This window comes from Trifolium pratense, linkage group LG2 (assembly GCF_020283565.1).
Source record: "Trifolium pratense cultivar HEN17-A07 linkage group LG2, ARS_RC_1.1, whole genome shotgun sequence".
Taxonomy (NCBI): domain Eukaryota; kingdom Viridiplantae; phylum Streptophyta; class Magnoliopsida; order Fabales; family Fabaceae; genus Trifolium; species Trifolium pratense.
The window spans coordinates 28,418,322-28,434,101 of record NC_060060.1 but is presented as its reverse complement, the minus strand read 5'-3'; the positions used below and the strand labels follow the sequence as shown (position 1 = coordinate 28,434,101).

Here is a 15,780-nt window from a genome sequence, read left to right as displayed (position 1 = left end):
GTAGTGAGAGATTTTGGTAGTACGTTGTAGGTCCTGGGTTCGATCACCAGCTCATTGTAAACCAAAAAAAAAATATAAGAAATTTTTTACTTTTTAAAATATAGACATATATGTCGATCATTCGATGAATTTAAAAAAGTGAATTCTTTGATACGCATTTTATTTAAATATGTACCGATACACTACTAGGATGCATACTTTTAATAAGTTCACAAATAATATTTATTAATTTTTGGACTGATCAAAATTGTGCACCTCAACATATAACTATAGTACATATCCAAATAAGATGTGTATCGAAATATTCACGTTTAAAAAACAATCTTATGAATTAGATGAAGTAATTATTAAATAACAGCCGTTGGATATACTTTGACCAAATATTACTACCAAGTATCTTAGATTGATTCCAGTGGGTCCTACTCCTACCCATTGCTTTGACCATGCCACCTCATCAGGTTACTATGTTTAGCACTCACACTTGTTCACTTTTTCTTTTCTTATTGGTTGAATTCTTGGTCAGCACAAATTCAGACTCTTAAGTAAAGTTTTCATTCATTCATTCATCTCTGTCAAACTATAGTCTCAGGTGATGTTTGTGTTCCTTCTTTTCTTTGTTTTTCCTTATAGAGTTTCATAAATAAAAAATAAATCAGAAATTCATTTTTCTCCTTTGGGGTTGGTGGATAAATATTTCAAATATGAATCCATTCCCATTAATTATGTACTTTTGTTGATAATCTTTTTTTTTTCTTTTTCCATTTCTTTTAATTAATTAATCCATTTTAAATTAATCCATTCAAAACATTTAATGAAGTTGAACATATTGAATTTAATACCTATATTAGAGTAGATACATACATAATATTTTCATATATTTATAAATGGAAAATAATTAACCTTATAGTTTGACGATTATTTTGTTTTTTTGTATTCAAACTTTAATATGTGGTAAAATCATGCAAAAAGTAAAATCATAGTTGTTTTGGTCATTGTAGATTTTCATATATTGTTACGTAAAATAATTTCTTAATTAGTCTAAAAAATCTGGTAAAAATTAAACTTCTTAAGCACTTTTCACTAAAAATTTCCTTAATACCTCTGTATGTTTCTAAAAACCAGAAACCAACCAATAGGATTAGCATCTTGTTTTTTTTTTTTTTTTTTTGTCTTTTTCTTGGATTTTTTATTATAAATATAGAACAACTCTATTCCAAAAACACTCACTCAAAAAAAATATTAAAAAAAAAAAAAGTTTAAGAGATGGAGCAAGGTGATGATGGTGGAAAAAGAGGTGAGATGAATAGGCAACTTCATCCTCATCCTCAGCCGCCTCAAGAGTGTCCTAGGTGTCAATCATTCAACACCAAGTTCTGTTACTTCAATAATTACAGTCTAAACCAACCGAGGTACTTCTGTAAATCATGCAGAAGGTACTGGACTCAAGGTGGAACATTGAGAAATGTTCCAGTTGGTGGCGGTAGTCGTAAGGGAAAGAGAGCTAAGAACTCACCTTCGACTTCCACAAGTAATTCCTCTGGGAATTCTTCTGTGTCTCAGCCAATGCTGCCACAGCCGACTATTCAGTCTACTATGGCTGCTATGGCTAAAGACTCTGCTTTGAGTTTGACTTCATTTTCCTCTGCTGCTCCTTTTTATCAAGGTGGTGGTGGGGTTGGTTACATGTCGTCTTTTGCGGCATTTAACCAGTCTCTGAATCCAAATCTATCAGCACACAATTTTGATCACCCGTCTCTGAACCTCGGTGGTGTTGGTTCTTCAAATTTAAGTCTTTTACAAGGCTTTAATGTTGCTGCTGCTCTTGGAAATTCATCACAAGGGCCAAATCGTCCATCAATGCAACAGTACTATCAAATGGCAGGTAATGGAGGAATGTTCACCTCACAACAACAAGGTTTGAACTTGATTCCCTCATCTACCACGTCAAATGCTAGTGTTGCTGCTGCTTCTAACATCTGGCCACAAAGTTTCATGAATGGTACTCTCAGCACCACTTCCATTCCTAGTGGTAATTCTGATAGGAATGGTAGTGGTGCTGGCGGTAGTGGTAGCAGTGTTGCTGGTGCTGGTTCTCCTGCTTTGACTCCAAATCAATGGCCGGATCTGGCCGGATTCAACTCTCCTCAGTGATCTTATTGCACCTAGAGAATCCGGGGATGGAAGACATAGCTCTGAGCAATTTATTTGTTTTGTTTCATTTTTCTTTAGTTATTTATGTTATAAGTTCAATAAATTTAAGTTATAAGTTCTTTAAGTTGTTTTGAAATATGACAGTTATTATTATGAAATAATATTTGTGATTTTGTTTTTGTTACTTGCTCTGTTGATGAAATGCTCTACTTATGTGAAAAGTGAAGTTAAATTGCTGATTAATACAGGAGGATTAAGATAAATTATTTTAATCTTATCATGCATGCATAAAAAGGTAGTGATATGTCTTTGTTTGAAAAGTTGATGGAAGATGAGCATGTGCATGACATGAACATATGAAATTCTCTTTCATTTTCAAAGTCTTTGTTTTATTTGCATAAGTATTTTGTGCACTTTTTTTTGTTTGAATATAAAAATTTAGGGTGAGGGGATAATGTCCCAAACCACGGTAGAGAAGAACTTACGGTTTTTTAGAATGCTTACAAAGATAATTAAATTTACCTCCCTCTAAGAGTACTATAGGAAGGCTCGAATCTGGAACCTCCCGATAATTACATCTGCGTTAGTGTTTTGTTACATAATTCAACTACTTGACTTGGTAGTAAAAATTGAACGATTATTGTTTTAAATAATCGAATTCCATTTTTTTTAACTTTTTTTTTGTCATGTGAACAATTTGTTCTTATAAATTATTGCTTTTGTAAATTGAAGTATTATTTGAACGCAACTGTAGGGATTAGTGTTTCAAGATAACTACGATTCATTTAAGGGGCTGATTTCTTCCAACAAATATTATTTTCATACACGCTGATTAAGGATAGAACTCAAGATCAAATTGTTAAAGGACATCAAAAATTGATTGCCATTTATTTTTTATTTAATTATTATTTGTCGTTTATATGAGTTTTTGCGTTACTATTTTTTTTTTGACTAAACGTTGTATTATTTATTATTTCAAGATTTCAATACTCGATTAAATATTTTCATAACTTTTTTCTTTGACGCAATTTTTAAAGCAATTTTTATATGCATTTTTTTAAAAGTATTCTGCTTTTAGATTTTTTTTTCTATTTCATTAAATTTATGTTTTTTGTCATCTTTAATTAGTATTTGAAGCAAAAATTTGATATGCACAACTTTGAAAATTTTTCTTATCTCCTTTTTATGACTCGGCTTCAAAACCGTATGTGGAGCTCCAATCTTGCGGAGCGGCATATCGAAAAAAAAATCACTAGTTCTCCATTCAATTCAATCGAGGAATAATAAGCCAAAGGATTGGGATGTGCCTCGAGATGGTCGTCTCCTGTCCCACAACTTTGAAAAATTTTGTTTCTGTTTTTTTGCAATCTTTATTATTTTTATTTGAATTGTTGAATTTGAAAATTTATCTTTCCTACAATATTAATACTGAAATTTTGGCAGGCTGGTGAAAAGATGTTGTGAAAGATGCTACAGCATCTCGTACTAGTACAAAACACAATAGACAATCTCGTACCAGTACATGACACAATAGACAAGTTAAAAATAAATTAAGTGCAGGAAGATAAATAACACAGGTTATTTGTTAACCCAGTTCGGTGCAACGTCACATAATCTGGGGGATACCAATCCAAGAATGAATTCACTATAATAGTTCTAGTTCAAAGCCCTCAGCAAACACCCCGGTTTACGACTTATCGCCTAGACACTACCCGTGCAAATCCTATCTAGGAACTCCTAGATATATAGAGACTCCGTCTCAATTCCCTCTAACAATACATACAACGTTGTTATCAACTTAATAACGATTAATGATGGAGACACCCTCCTATGAAACTAATACCTAGCCAACACCCTTGACTAAGTTCACAATTTGGAGTTCAACTTAATAACGATTAATGATGGAGACACCCTCCTATGAAACTAATACCTAGCCAACACCATTGACTAAGTTCACAATTTGGAGTTGCTTACAAGCTTCCTCCAAGTATAATACTCAACTCATTATCTACAGGTTTCTGAGTGATGACACAATGATCATCTCACAATCCGAGTGATTCACTTACACCAACTCTCCTAGAGAGTAGTGGCTACAAGACACGAAACCCTAAAAACCACATCTTTGATGAACAATGACTTCGGTGAACAAATTAGATTATGCACCTTTATTTAATTGTTCATACCAAACACAAATTTGGTTATTGGTATGAACAATGGTTTTGAATTTATATTTATGAAAAGTTAGTGTTGGCAATTGCTAGTATAATTGTTTAAATTGTGTTTGAAATAAATTCTGCATAATAACTAAATTTTTTGAAGTTGTGCATACCAATAAAAATTTAATCTCATGCTAGCATTGAAATGTGATGATTAAGTTGAAAAAAAAACCATAAAATTAAAAGAAAAAAAGCATAACTAAAATTCATTTTCATTTTCATTTACTTATTATTTGTTGTTTATTTGAGTCTTTGCGTTACTATTTTTATTTTTTGACTAAATGTTGTATTATTTATTATTTCAAGATTTCCAATACTCAGATTAATTTTTTGCATAACTTTTGACGCAATGTTTAAAACATTTACTATGTGCAATTTTTTTTTAATAATGCTGCTTTTGCTATTAAATTTATGTTTATGAAAAGTTAGTGTAAGCAATTGCTAATATAATTGTTTAAATTGTGTTTGAAATAAATTCTGCATAATAACTAAATTTTTTGAAGTTGTGCATACCAATAAAAATTTAATCTCATGCTAGCATTGAAATGTGAGGATTAAGTTGAAAAAAAAAAACCATAAAATTAAAAGAAAAAAAAGCATAACTAAAATTCATTTTCATTTACTTATATTTTAGTCTTTGCGTTACTATTTTCATTTTCAATAACGACAAATAATATATTATGAAAATAATATATTATCAAATAATATATTTGTCGTTTATTTGAGTCTTTGCGTTACTATTTTTATTTTTTGACTAAATGTTGTATTATTTATTATTTCAAGATTTCCAATACTCGATTAATTATTTTTATAACTTTTGATGCAATTTTTAAATTTTTAAAGCATTTATTATGTTGCTATTAAATTTATGTTTTTTATTATATTAGTGTATTACGTGGATTCACGCATCAAAATTGATTTTCATTTACTTTTTATTTAATTATTATTTATCGTTTATTTGAGTCTTTGCGTTACTATTTTTATTTTTTGACTAAATGTTGTATTATTTATTATTTCAAGATTTCCAATACTCGATTAATTATTTTCATAACTTTTGATGCAATTTTTAAATTTTTAAAGCATTTATTATGTTGCTCTTAAATTTATGTTTTTGATTATATTAGTCTATTACGTGGATTCACGCATCAAAATTGATTTTCATTTACTTTTTATTTAATTATTATTTGTCGTTTATTTGAATTTTTGCGTTACTATTTTTATTTTTTGACTAAACGCTATATTATTTATTATTTCAAGATTTTCAATACTCGATTAATTATTTTCATAACTTTTGATGCAATTTTTAAATTTTTAAAGCATTTATTATGGGCAATTTTTTTTAATAATGTTGATTTTAGTTATGCCTTTTTCTATTAAATTTAAGTTTTTTGTCATCTTTAATTAATCTCTTTTATTTTTTTGGCTGATAGTTTAGTGGATAAGTGGAGAATTCGGATTCGAACCCCGACCCTTGGATATAAAATGTGTAGTTCATACATTGGAATCCGTAATTTTTTTCCTTCCTCTTTCTTTCCACTCAACCAAACGGAGCCTGAAAGCATTTAGTGAATTTGTTTTGCACTTATTATTATGACTTAAAATTAGACTTGAAGTTGTCTCCATGAGCTTAGTTCAGTTGGTAGGACGTCACATATATTATACAAAAGTTAGAGTTTGGATCATGGACATTTCACTTATTCACATTTAAAGTGGAATTTCTAACTACTAAGCTATTAGACAAAAAAAAAAAAAAATCAAATCAACTTGACCATAAAGTTGTAGAAAATTCATCATAGCATTCGAACTCTTATGATCTTTTATAGGACCAATAGTAGTTCTTACAACGTTTGCTACTGAGAATGTCCTCTGCAATGCCAAAAGGCAGAGGATAACATAACTAATCAATTTTTAAGCGCACAATTATCTTGAAAGATTCATATTAAACGATTAAATTATTATTTTGGTCTTTAAATATGTAACTCAGTGTCACGTTATTTATAACACTCGATGCCAAATAGTCTAGAATATAGCCAGAGCATTCATAATTAAGTACTGGATACTAGGGGTGGGCATGGTTCGGTTTTGGAAGAAAACCGAACCGAATTAAACCAAACTATTTTCAAAATTTATAGTAACTGAACCGAACTGAATTGTTTGTTTTTCGAACTGAACCAAACCGAACTGTTAAAGTGGTTCAGTTTTATGGTTTTAAATCAAACCATGACTAATTTTTCACTAAAAATAACTAAACCATTAAACCAAACCAAACCAAACCGAACCAAACTGATAATCATGAACCGAACCAAACTGTTTCAGTTCAGTTTTAAAACTGTTTGTTATGGTTCTGTTTTTTTTTTTTTGTTTGGTTCGGTCTAGTTTGGCAGTTCGGTTTGGTTTTTGGGTTTTTTTGCCCACCCCTACTGGATACATGTTGGAAAATGAACATAGTAGTGTTCATTTAAGTGTGGAAGTTGAAACATTGTGATTGGAAATGGGATGAACACATTGGTCTTGTAGGACTTGAAACTACGGAATGTGAATTAAAAAAAGTGGAAAATGTCCCACATTGATAAGAACACTATCCTTAGTAGTGTGTATATATTTATATCCCAAAGTGACTAGCTGAAACATTATTTTTTAGTCACAAAATTAATTAATTTTTTGATTAATTAATTTGAAGGAGAAACTTGGTTCATGTTTGACCGGAGGCATCATGGTGCCAGCTCCTTCCAATCTACTCACCGATTCTTTAACGGATCCAAAATAAAGTCAATTAATCCTCACATATTACATGTCCCCTACGTTACTATTTGGTTGTCCTCCAATTAATCCTTACATAATGATCAGTTTTTGCTTGAGTGCTAACCATATAATCAAGTCCGCTTCTTCATTTTGAAAAACACACGAAAACAAAACAACTTACTTACAATTCATATAACTCTCTCTTCTCCAAATTTTCTTCACCGAAATATTATTGGTTTCTTGCTGTGTTTCATTGGTTTTGTGAACTGGTATTGTTGTACCAGCACTGATATTGTTGTATCAGTGAGATTGATATTGTTGTATCAATTTTCGAGTGATTTTGTAGAACCATTCAAGGTATTGGTTTTGTGAACTGTTATTGTTGTACCAGCACTGATATTGTTGTATCAGTGAGATTGATATTGTTGTATCAATTTTTGAGTGGTTTTGTAGAACCATTCAAGGTGTTCCTTCTCTGATCATTACAGTGCAGTAATTGATCGGTTCTGTGTTGAACATGACTGTTTTATCCTGGGGACGGCGCGATTTGATTGTCTGCTTTGCACAATTTGAGCAGTACCGCGAAACGTTTTAAAGAGAGTGACCTAATACGCGACTCAGCCAATAAAATCTCCAGTTCTAATTTTTAGAAAAATATTTTTTCAATATCATAAACAACAATACATAAGGATTACAATACTTTAGTTCTAATTTTTAGAAAAATATTTTTTCAATATCATAAACAACAATACATAAGGATTACAATACATAAGTTCAGACATAAGAACAATACATAATATGACATGATCATAATACATGATAGAAGTACAAAAGACATCTAAACATAAAGATCCAGCTGCAGCAGCTACTTCATAGCCTGCTTACCATGTGATCTGCATATCTGAAAAGAAAAAAGAAAAAAAAATAAAAATAAGTATGGGATGAGACTACTAAGCCTCAATGAGTTCTACTACCCAACTAATGGTGACTACACCGGGGTACCTGAATGCTAATCCATAACATAATTCATAATATAACATAAAATCATAAATGTGTATCATAAATTATTATCTTGTTCATTTTAACATAAATAAGACACTCTGAGGTGAACCGATCTCAGAGGCCTGACATATACGTCGTCGATGATTATACGCATCGGCACAACATGAAGCTCACAATTGTAACATAATTGGATTTCTCGAATCCCATAACGTGGTACAAAAGTATCCATCGTGATTGACTGACTTGCTAAACTGTCCTGAGTGTTATCCTGCCCTTGATTCCCTCCCGGGGATTACTAACTTATTCTAATTTCCTGATTATCATTTCCTAAGGTGCAATCAGGGGCTGCCTAGGCCCATGTGCGACATGGGCCGTGGCACAAGGTCTCTTAAAAATGAGGCCACAAAAAAAATTATAGGGTATTAGTAAGTTATGGGGTGTAAAAATTAATTATTTATGTTAGAAAATGTTGTAAGGGCAGTAAGGCCCAGCCCAACCCGTTTTCCTAAGGGAAAAAAAAATAGCAGACAAGAGAAGCCTATCTTGCGTTTTGCGTTTTGCGTTTTGCGTTTTGCGTTTTGCGTTTTGCGTTCTACGTATTCTTTCTCAAAAACTCCATTAATTCACCACCACTAGGCGTCGACCTGCCACCATCACCGGCGGCATTAACGTTGGTTAACCTCCTTCCTTCTATTCTCAAAAACTCCATTAAAGTTGAAACAAAGGTAAAAACTAAATTTTACAAGTTAGGGTTTCAAAAATTTGCAATGTAAAATCACAATTTTTTTATTTTAATTGTGTTTCCCAATTCTCATCATTCTTTTTCTCCCAAAGTTAATTATTGATAGGGATGTTCTTTTATTTCTATAAAGTGGAGAGAAGATTTATAGTTTCAACATGATAATGTTTTAATGTTTATTGTCCTATTTGATTTGATAATGTGTTGTCCTATTTGGATTGTTTTAATTGCTAATTACGTTATTTTTTTCTTTTTTTACCGGTTCAACTTCAATGTTGTCTATTTGGTTCTACTTCAATTGCTATAATGTATTTTGTTGTTATTGTTAGACTACGAATCTTTTTTATGTTAATTACAAGAATTATTATAATTTTATGTTATTTGCAATTTAAATCGATGATGGATCTTTTATAAAAAAAAAATTATATTTTTTTTATTAAAGGCCCACTTTCATATTTCGCATAAAGCCTCCAAAAACTCGGAGACGCCACAGCGTGCAATTAACATTTTAATTACGTATTGTACTTGTAATATCCACATAAATTATCTAGAAGTATTAGGAATTCAAAAAGAGTGAGACAGTTCATATTTTCAAAATTATGCAGAGTATTGACCTGCTACTTTGTTTCACATTTTTCATGGGTGTTCATATAAATTCTCACCACAATTCCCTTTTCTTTCTAGCATGAACCTTACTACATATAATACATATTTAAAATGGAGAGAAACTTTGGGATTAAGCTCCTCTCATACACAATTCATCCTAATTCTTAATGTTGGCATGCAAATCATAATTTGAGAGAAACTAACTATTTAATCCTAAGAACCCACCTGAATTAGAAGCTTTGATTCTAACTACAGAACTTGATTACTGAACCGGAATTGTTCCTGCAACTCCTTCTTGAGCTTTGTCCTTCAAATCCTCTTCCTACAATTACCAAAAAACTCACTTATATGAGTGAAAAACCTTGCTGCAATCACAAGACAGAATTGTGTCTTTTGGGGCTGGTGAAATAGAGCATGAATTTGAGAGATTTAAGAGGAATATGAACAATTAAAATTACCTACTAGAGAGCTTATGGGCTGAGGATTGATATTCTATGATTGCATGTTAAATTTGAGAAGTACAAGATGAAGATTATGGTGATGCAGCGTGAGAGAGAAAGGTGAGAATGGAGAGAGTTTTTATTTCTAAACTTGTTTAGAGCATTCACAATAGAGCACTCTAACTTTGAGTACTTAAATGAGTCTCACATGGACACATCACAAATTTATTATTTTTTAATAATAATACCTAATATGTACTCAATCCCTCCAATGGTGCACTTCTTAAAAAGTTCTAAAATGGGTCCCATCAATAATTTCACATTATTACAATAACTTATTGTTTAATTATATATTTTATAATATAAATTGATTGAATGATAAAATTACAAAATTAGTATGTACTATTTTTTTTATAATTCGAAAAATAATTAAAATTCAAAATTTAATTTAAAATAATATTGCCAAATTTTAAGAATTACATAATTAAAAAATAATTTAAAATAACATTACATAATTTTAAAAATAATTAATTTTGTTGATCATCATGCCCAAAACGTTGCCAAATATGCTCGACAAGATCATGTTGAAGTTGAAGATGAGCTCGCCTATCTTGAATTTGTGTTCTTCTTTGAAGGTATAGTGCGAGATTTGGATGAGGACCATTATGTGTGTCACTTGTTGAAACATCATTGTTGGGGGGCTGATCATAAGAATAATTAAAATGATCAGCATATGTGTTTCGTTCGTCTTTCACAATCATGCTATGCAATATAATGCATGCATATAATATATGTTTAATTGTATCCATATTCCAATTACGCATCGGGCCACATACAATTGTGAATCGAGAATGAAGCACTCCAAATGCACGCTCCACGTTCTTTCTTGCTGCTTCTTGATGTTGGGCAAACAATTTTCTTTTACCTCCTTGTGACATTAGAATTGTCTTGACAAGTGTAGCCTATTGTGGATAAATATCATCGGCTAAATAATACCCTATATATAAAATAAAGTGAGCTCATGAAAATAATATTTTAATGAAAAATAAGGTGGGTCCAAGAGGATAGAGATGATTCTTATTTTAGAAGTAGTACCTAATAGGTACTCAAATGAATGGTACTTCAATCGTAGTATCTAATAAGTATCATAAGTACTTAATAGATACTACACCATTGGAGATTCTTGCAGAGATCGAGAAGTCAAAGTGATACTAGTAGCTAGTAGGTTGGTTTCTTAATGTGGTGTGGGGTCCACATCCTTGATTAATTGGTTACTAGAGATTTCATGATATTTCATCTTGGTAATATATCAGTAATGTATCCGCTATATATATTTCTAATATTTAGTTATGACACAATGCGCTACTCATGAAGTCCTTAATTGGTCCATAATACTAATAAGGAAAATGGAAATGTTACATTATTTGTTAAATGGATAGGTACGACACCCATTTGTGAATTGTTTCCGTCGTTATACACCAAAACTATGCATCCTGATAATGTGATTTCTTCTATGGGTGTTTGGAATAACAACATGTGGGAATGGAAGTTTACATGGACTGTGGCATTAACTGAGTTAGAATCAGAATCTGTCCTTGATTTACTTTTAATTTTGCATGAGGTTCGGCCAAGATTGGGTGTGTTTGATAGAAGAAAATGGATTCCTCATGCTGCCGGTTTCTTCACTGTCAAAACAGCGTACCAGGCCTTGCTGGGCAGGTCTGATGAAATTCTCGCCATAGAAACCACCACGTTGAAAGCTTTGCAGTCTCTTTGGTTGAATAATGTGCCGTCGAAGGTTGATATTTTTGGTTGGAGATTGTTGCTTGATAAACTACCCACTAGGGAGGGTATTTATAACAAAGGCATAATCATAAATATCCATGATCTATGTTGCCCAGGTGCGGGTACGGTACCGGTATCCGGTACGGGTACCGGTACGAGGTACGTCATTTTTTGAAAAACTAAGGTATGGGTATGTCCTTATAATTTTTTTAAGGGTAAATGATCATTTACCCCCCTGCAAAATAAGGTGGGTCCAAGAGGACAGAGATGATTCTTATTTTAGAAGTAGTACCTAATAGGTACTCAAATGAATGGTACTTCAATCGTAGTATCTAATAAGTATCATAAGTACTTAATAGATACTACACCATTGGAGATTCTTGCAGAGATCGAGAAGTCAAAGTGATACTAGTAGCTAGTAGGTTGGTTTCTTAATGTGGTGTGGGGTCCACATCCTTGATTAATTGGTTACTAGAGATTTCATGATATTTCATCTTGGTAATATATCAGTAATGTATCCGCTATATATATTTCTAATATTTAGTTATGACACAATGCGCTACTCATGAAGTCCTTAATTGGTCCATAATACTAATAAGGAAAATGGAAATGTTACATTATTTGTTAAATGGATAGGTACGGCACCCATTTGTGAATTGTTTCCGTCGTTATACACCAAAACTATGCATCCTGATAATGTGATTTCTTCTATGGGTGTTTGGAATAACAACATGTGGGAATGGAAGTTTACATGGACTGTGGCATTAACTGAGTTAGAATCAGAATCTGTCCTTGATTTACTTTTAATTTTGCATGAGGTTCGGCCAAGATTGGGTGTGTTTGATAGAAGAAAATGGATTCCTCATGCTGCCGGTTTCTTCACTGTTAAAACAGCGTACCAGGCCTTGCTGGGCAGGTCTGATGAAATTCTCGCCATAGAAACCACCACGTTGAAAGCTTTGCAGTCTCTTTGGTTGAATAATGTGCCGTCAAAGGTTGGTATTTTTGGTTGGAGATTGTTGCTTGATAAACTACCCACTAGGGAGGCTCTTTATAATAAACGCATAATCATAAATATCCATGATCTATGTTGCCCGGGTGCGGGTACGGTACCGGTATCCGGTACGGGTACCGGTACGAGGTACGTCCTTATAATTTTTTTAAAATATAATTATATATATTAAATAATAGAATTATATCGTTAAAATAAATAATTAAACATAAAAATATCACATCACACTTTAAAAGTAATTTAAATTGTTCGAAACATCAAAATATGAAATTAAAAAGCAATTAGCTCAAAAAGAGTTAATGATTTCCCTCTTCATCATCACTAAAAAGAGCGACCTCAAGTTAGATTCACCGCGAGAACGACTAGCAATTTCAAGAATATCAACTATATATTAAATAAATTTCATTCATCTCTACGAATATCACACATTTTTGTTGCACTTTCATTATAAGTATTACTATTTCTCTTTCTCGAGAGAAGACGAAGATTGCTATGAATAAAAACTAGATAGTTGATACTTTGTTATTGTTTTTTAGTAGTAGTTACTACTTTTATATTATAAACAAATAAAAAACTTAAATCTTCCTATAAAAAATACTAATAAAAGAAAAAAAGGAGAAGAAAAAAAATTGTGTTTTTTTTTTGGATTGGTGTACCACGTCGCGCGTACCACAGGTGTACCACACATGTACCCATTGTAAAAAACAAAAAAAAAATTAGGTACGGCGTCGGTGCGTACCGGAAGAGTATCATATGCATACCAGTAGTGATACTCTGTCCAAAATGGAATACCCATGCAACATAGTCCACGATAGATGTTGTGTATTCTGCTTTATGGAAGTGGAAGATACAAATCATCTTTTCTTCAACTGTAGCGTGATTGCTCAAGTTTGGAACAAGATTTTCAATTGGATGGGGACTAATCATACATCTTTTAGTAATATTTGTAGTCATTTTATTCTGTTTGGAGATTTATTCGGTGGAATTAATAGTAAAAGGTTTCCGCACACGTTAGCAAACAACTTGAAGTATCTGGCGTACACGTAATAATATTTTATTTAAATGTGTGATTGTTAATGTCGCCTCTTTAGTGTACCAGATTAAGTTTATTTTTTTGCTTTGATTTATAGGTCGTATTGAGACTATTGTTAATTTCGAATTCCATGACCGGTGTAACAATCATTTAGGTTGTTTTCAATGTATCTAAGATGATTGTATATGAATTGTAAGAGTTGAGTACCCTTTGTACTCCTTATAATTCAATCTTTGCTTATAAAAAAAACATTATTCATTAAATATATTACATTTATAAACAAATATACAAATATCTTATTTATTAATTATTCTGGTTCTTGAATTTATTTTTAAATAGTCAATTTAGTCAAATGGAATAACATAGGAAAAAAGGGGGTTAGGAGGCCGAAGAAAAGTATGATTTGTGATGAAATAAAAAGGTGAAATTGAATGAGAGAATGAATCACAATGTAATTTGAGAGGGGAGATGATTTTTTGACCGTCAATGCAAATGCAAATAGTGCCAAGGTTTTTTTTCCCCAGAATTGAGAGTACGGATGGTTTCTTTTTCTTTTTTTCTTGAAAGAAAGATATGATGTAGAAAGGATTTTGGGCGGAATTTTGAAAAAGTTTAGGCGTTAATTGTTTTTTGGGTTAAATATGTTTTTGGTCCTTATAGTTTCTCAGATTTTCGTTTTAGTCCCTGAAAATTTTTCTCATACTTTCTAGTCCTTAAAGTTTCTCCCGTCAAGGTTTTTAGTCCCTACTTTTCATTCAACTCGTGCATATCATTCGAAATTTAAAAAAACATTTATGCGCTCGTGTTTAGTACATTATATGAATCTCTCTTATAAAAGTTTAAATTTTTTTAACAAGAGATGAATTAAATATGAATTTTTTAGTTTTTTTGCACATAAAAATTCATAAAAAATTCATCTTATGTTAAAAAAATCTAATAATTTTTATAGGAGATGTTCTTATAATATTATAAACATGAATATAAAAAATCATTCAAAAATGTGAAAGTATACAATAGTTTGATTAAAAGTATGGACTAAAACCTTGACGAAAGAAACTTCAGGGACTAAAAAGTGTGAAAACATCTTCAGGGACTAAACCGAAAATTCTGGGAAACGATAGGGACCAAAAACATATTTAACCCTTATTTTTTTTATAGAGAAAATTTAGGGTGAGGGGATGCCCTAGTCCAAGGCAGGGAAGGTCGTAGGGCTCAAAGAGCGCTTACAAAGGTAATTACATTTACTTCCCTCCAAATTAGGCGCTCATTGTTGTTAACATATGCATTTTGTTCATCTCCTCGTGGCATCTTATCTCCTGCAGCCCACTTTTACGTTTCCGGATGTGGAGAGGCCGAGTCGGCCCAACACTTGTTCATCTCTTGAGTAATTTTGGTTCTTTTTGGGCTTTAGTTCGTTCGTGGATTGACATGCCAATTTGGTGGATTTCACTACTTTACGTGATCACTTTGTTCAGTTTACTCATTCAACAGGTGGATCTCGGGCGCGCCGATCTTTTTTGCAACTCATTTGGCTTGCTCGCGTTTGAGTTGTGTGGACGGAAAGTAATCATAGGTTGTTTAGAGACTCAACAAGCACTCCTGATCAATTGTTCGACCATATCAAGTTTTTCTCTTATAGGTGGTTAAATCGACGAGTGACTTTAATTTCAAACTACCATAGTTGGTGGTCTAGTCATTTTGGGCCTTGTATGATTTGTTTGCGGTTCTCTTTCATTGACCCTTTGTAAATCTTGGTAGTCTTCCTCGGTATATCTTGTGCTGGGAAGATTATTTTGTTAATATATCTCATTTTGACTTATTTATAAAAATAAAAAAAAAAACATATACATTTTGTTTTAATATATATAAAGAATAAAGAGTAGTATATTCGGTTCAACATGACAAATATGTTTTGGTCAAGACGGTAGAAACATTTTTAACTATAAGTTAATGATTAATTTGACACTAAAAAATATGTCTAAAAATTCTAAAACATTAAAATGAATGATATTTTGGGTAGGGCTGGGCATCGGTTCGGTTCGGGTTCGGGCCAA

The 15,780-nt window shown here is 31.9% G+C and overlaps 1 protein-coding gene across 1 annotated transcript; it reads left to right on the top strand.

Moving 5' to 3' along the window:
- The first annotated feature begins 1,263 nt into the window (after positions 1-1,263).
- On the top strand, positions 1,264-2,335 carry LOC123905519 (dof zinc finger protein DOF5.3-like). The gene has a single exon (XM_045955155.1). The coding sequence runs from the start codon at positions 1,264-1,266 to the stop codon at positions 2,149-2,151; it is 888 nt and encodes a 295-aa protein (XP_045811111.1). The 3' UTR covers positions 2,152-2,335.
- The last annotated feature ends 13,445 nt before the right edge of the window (positions 2,336-15,780 follow it).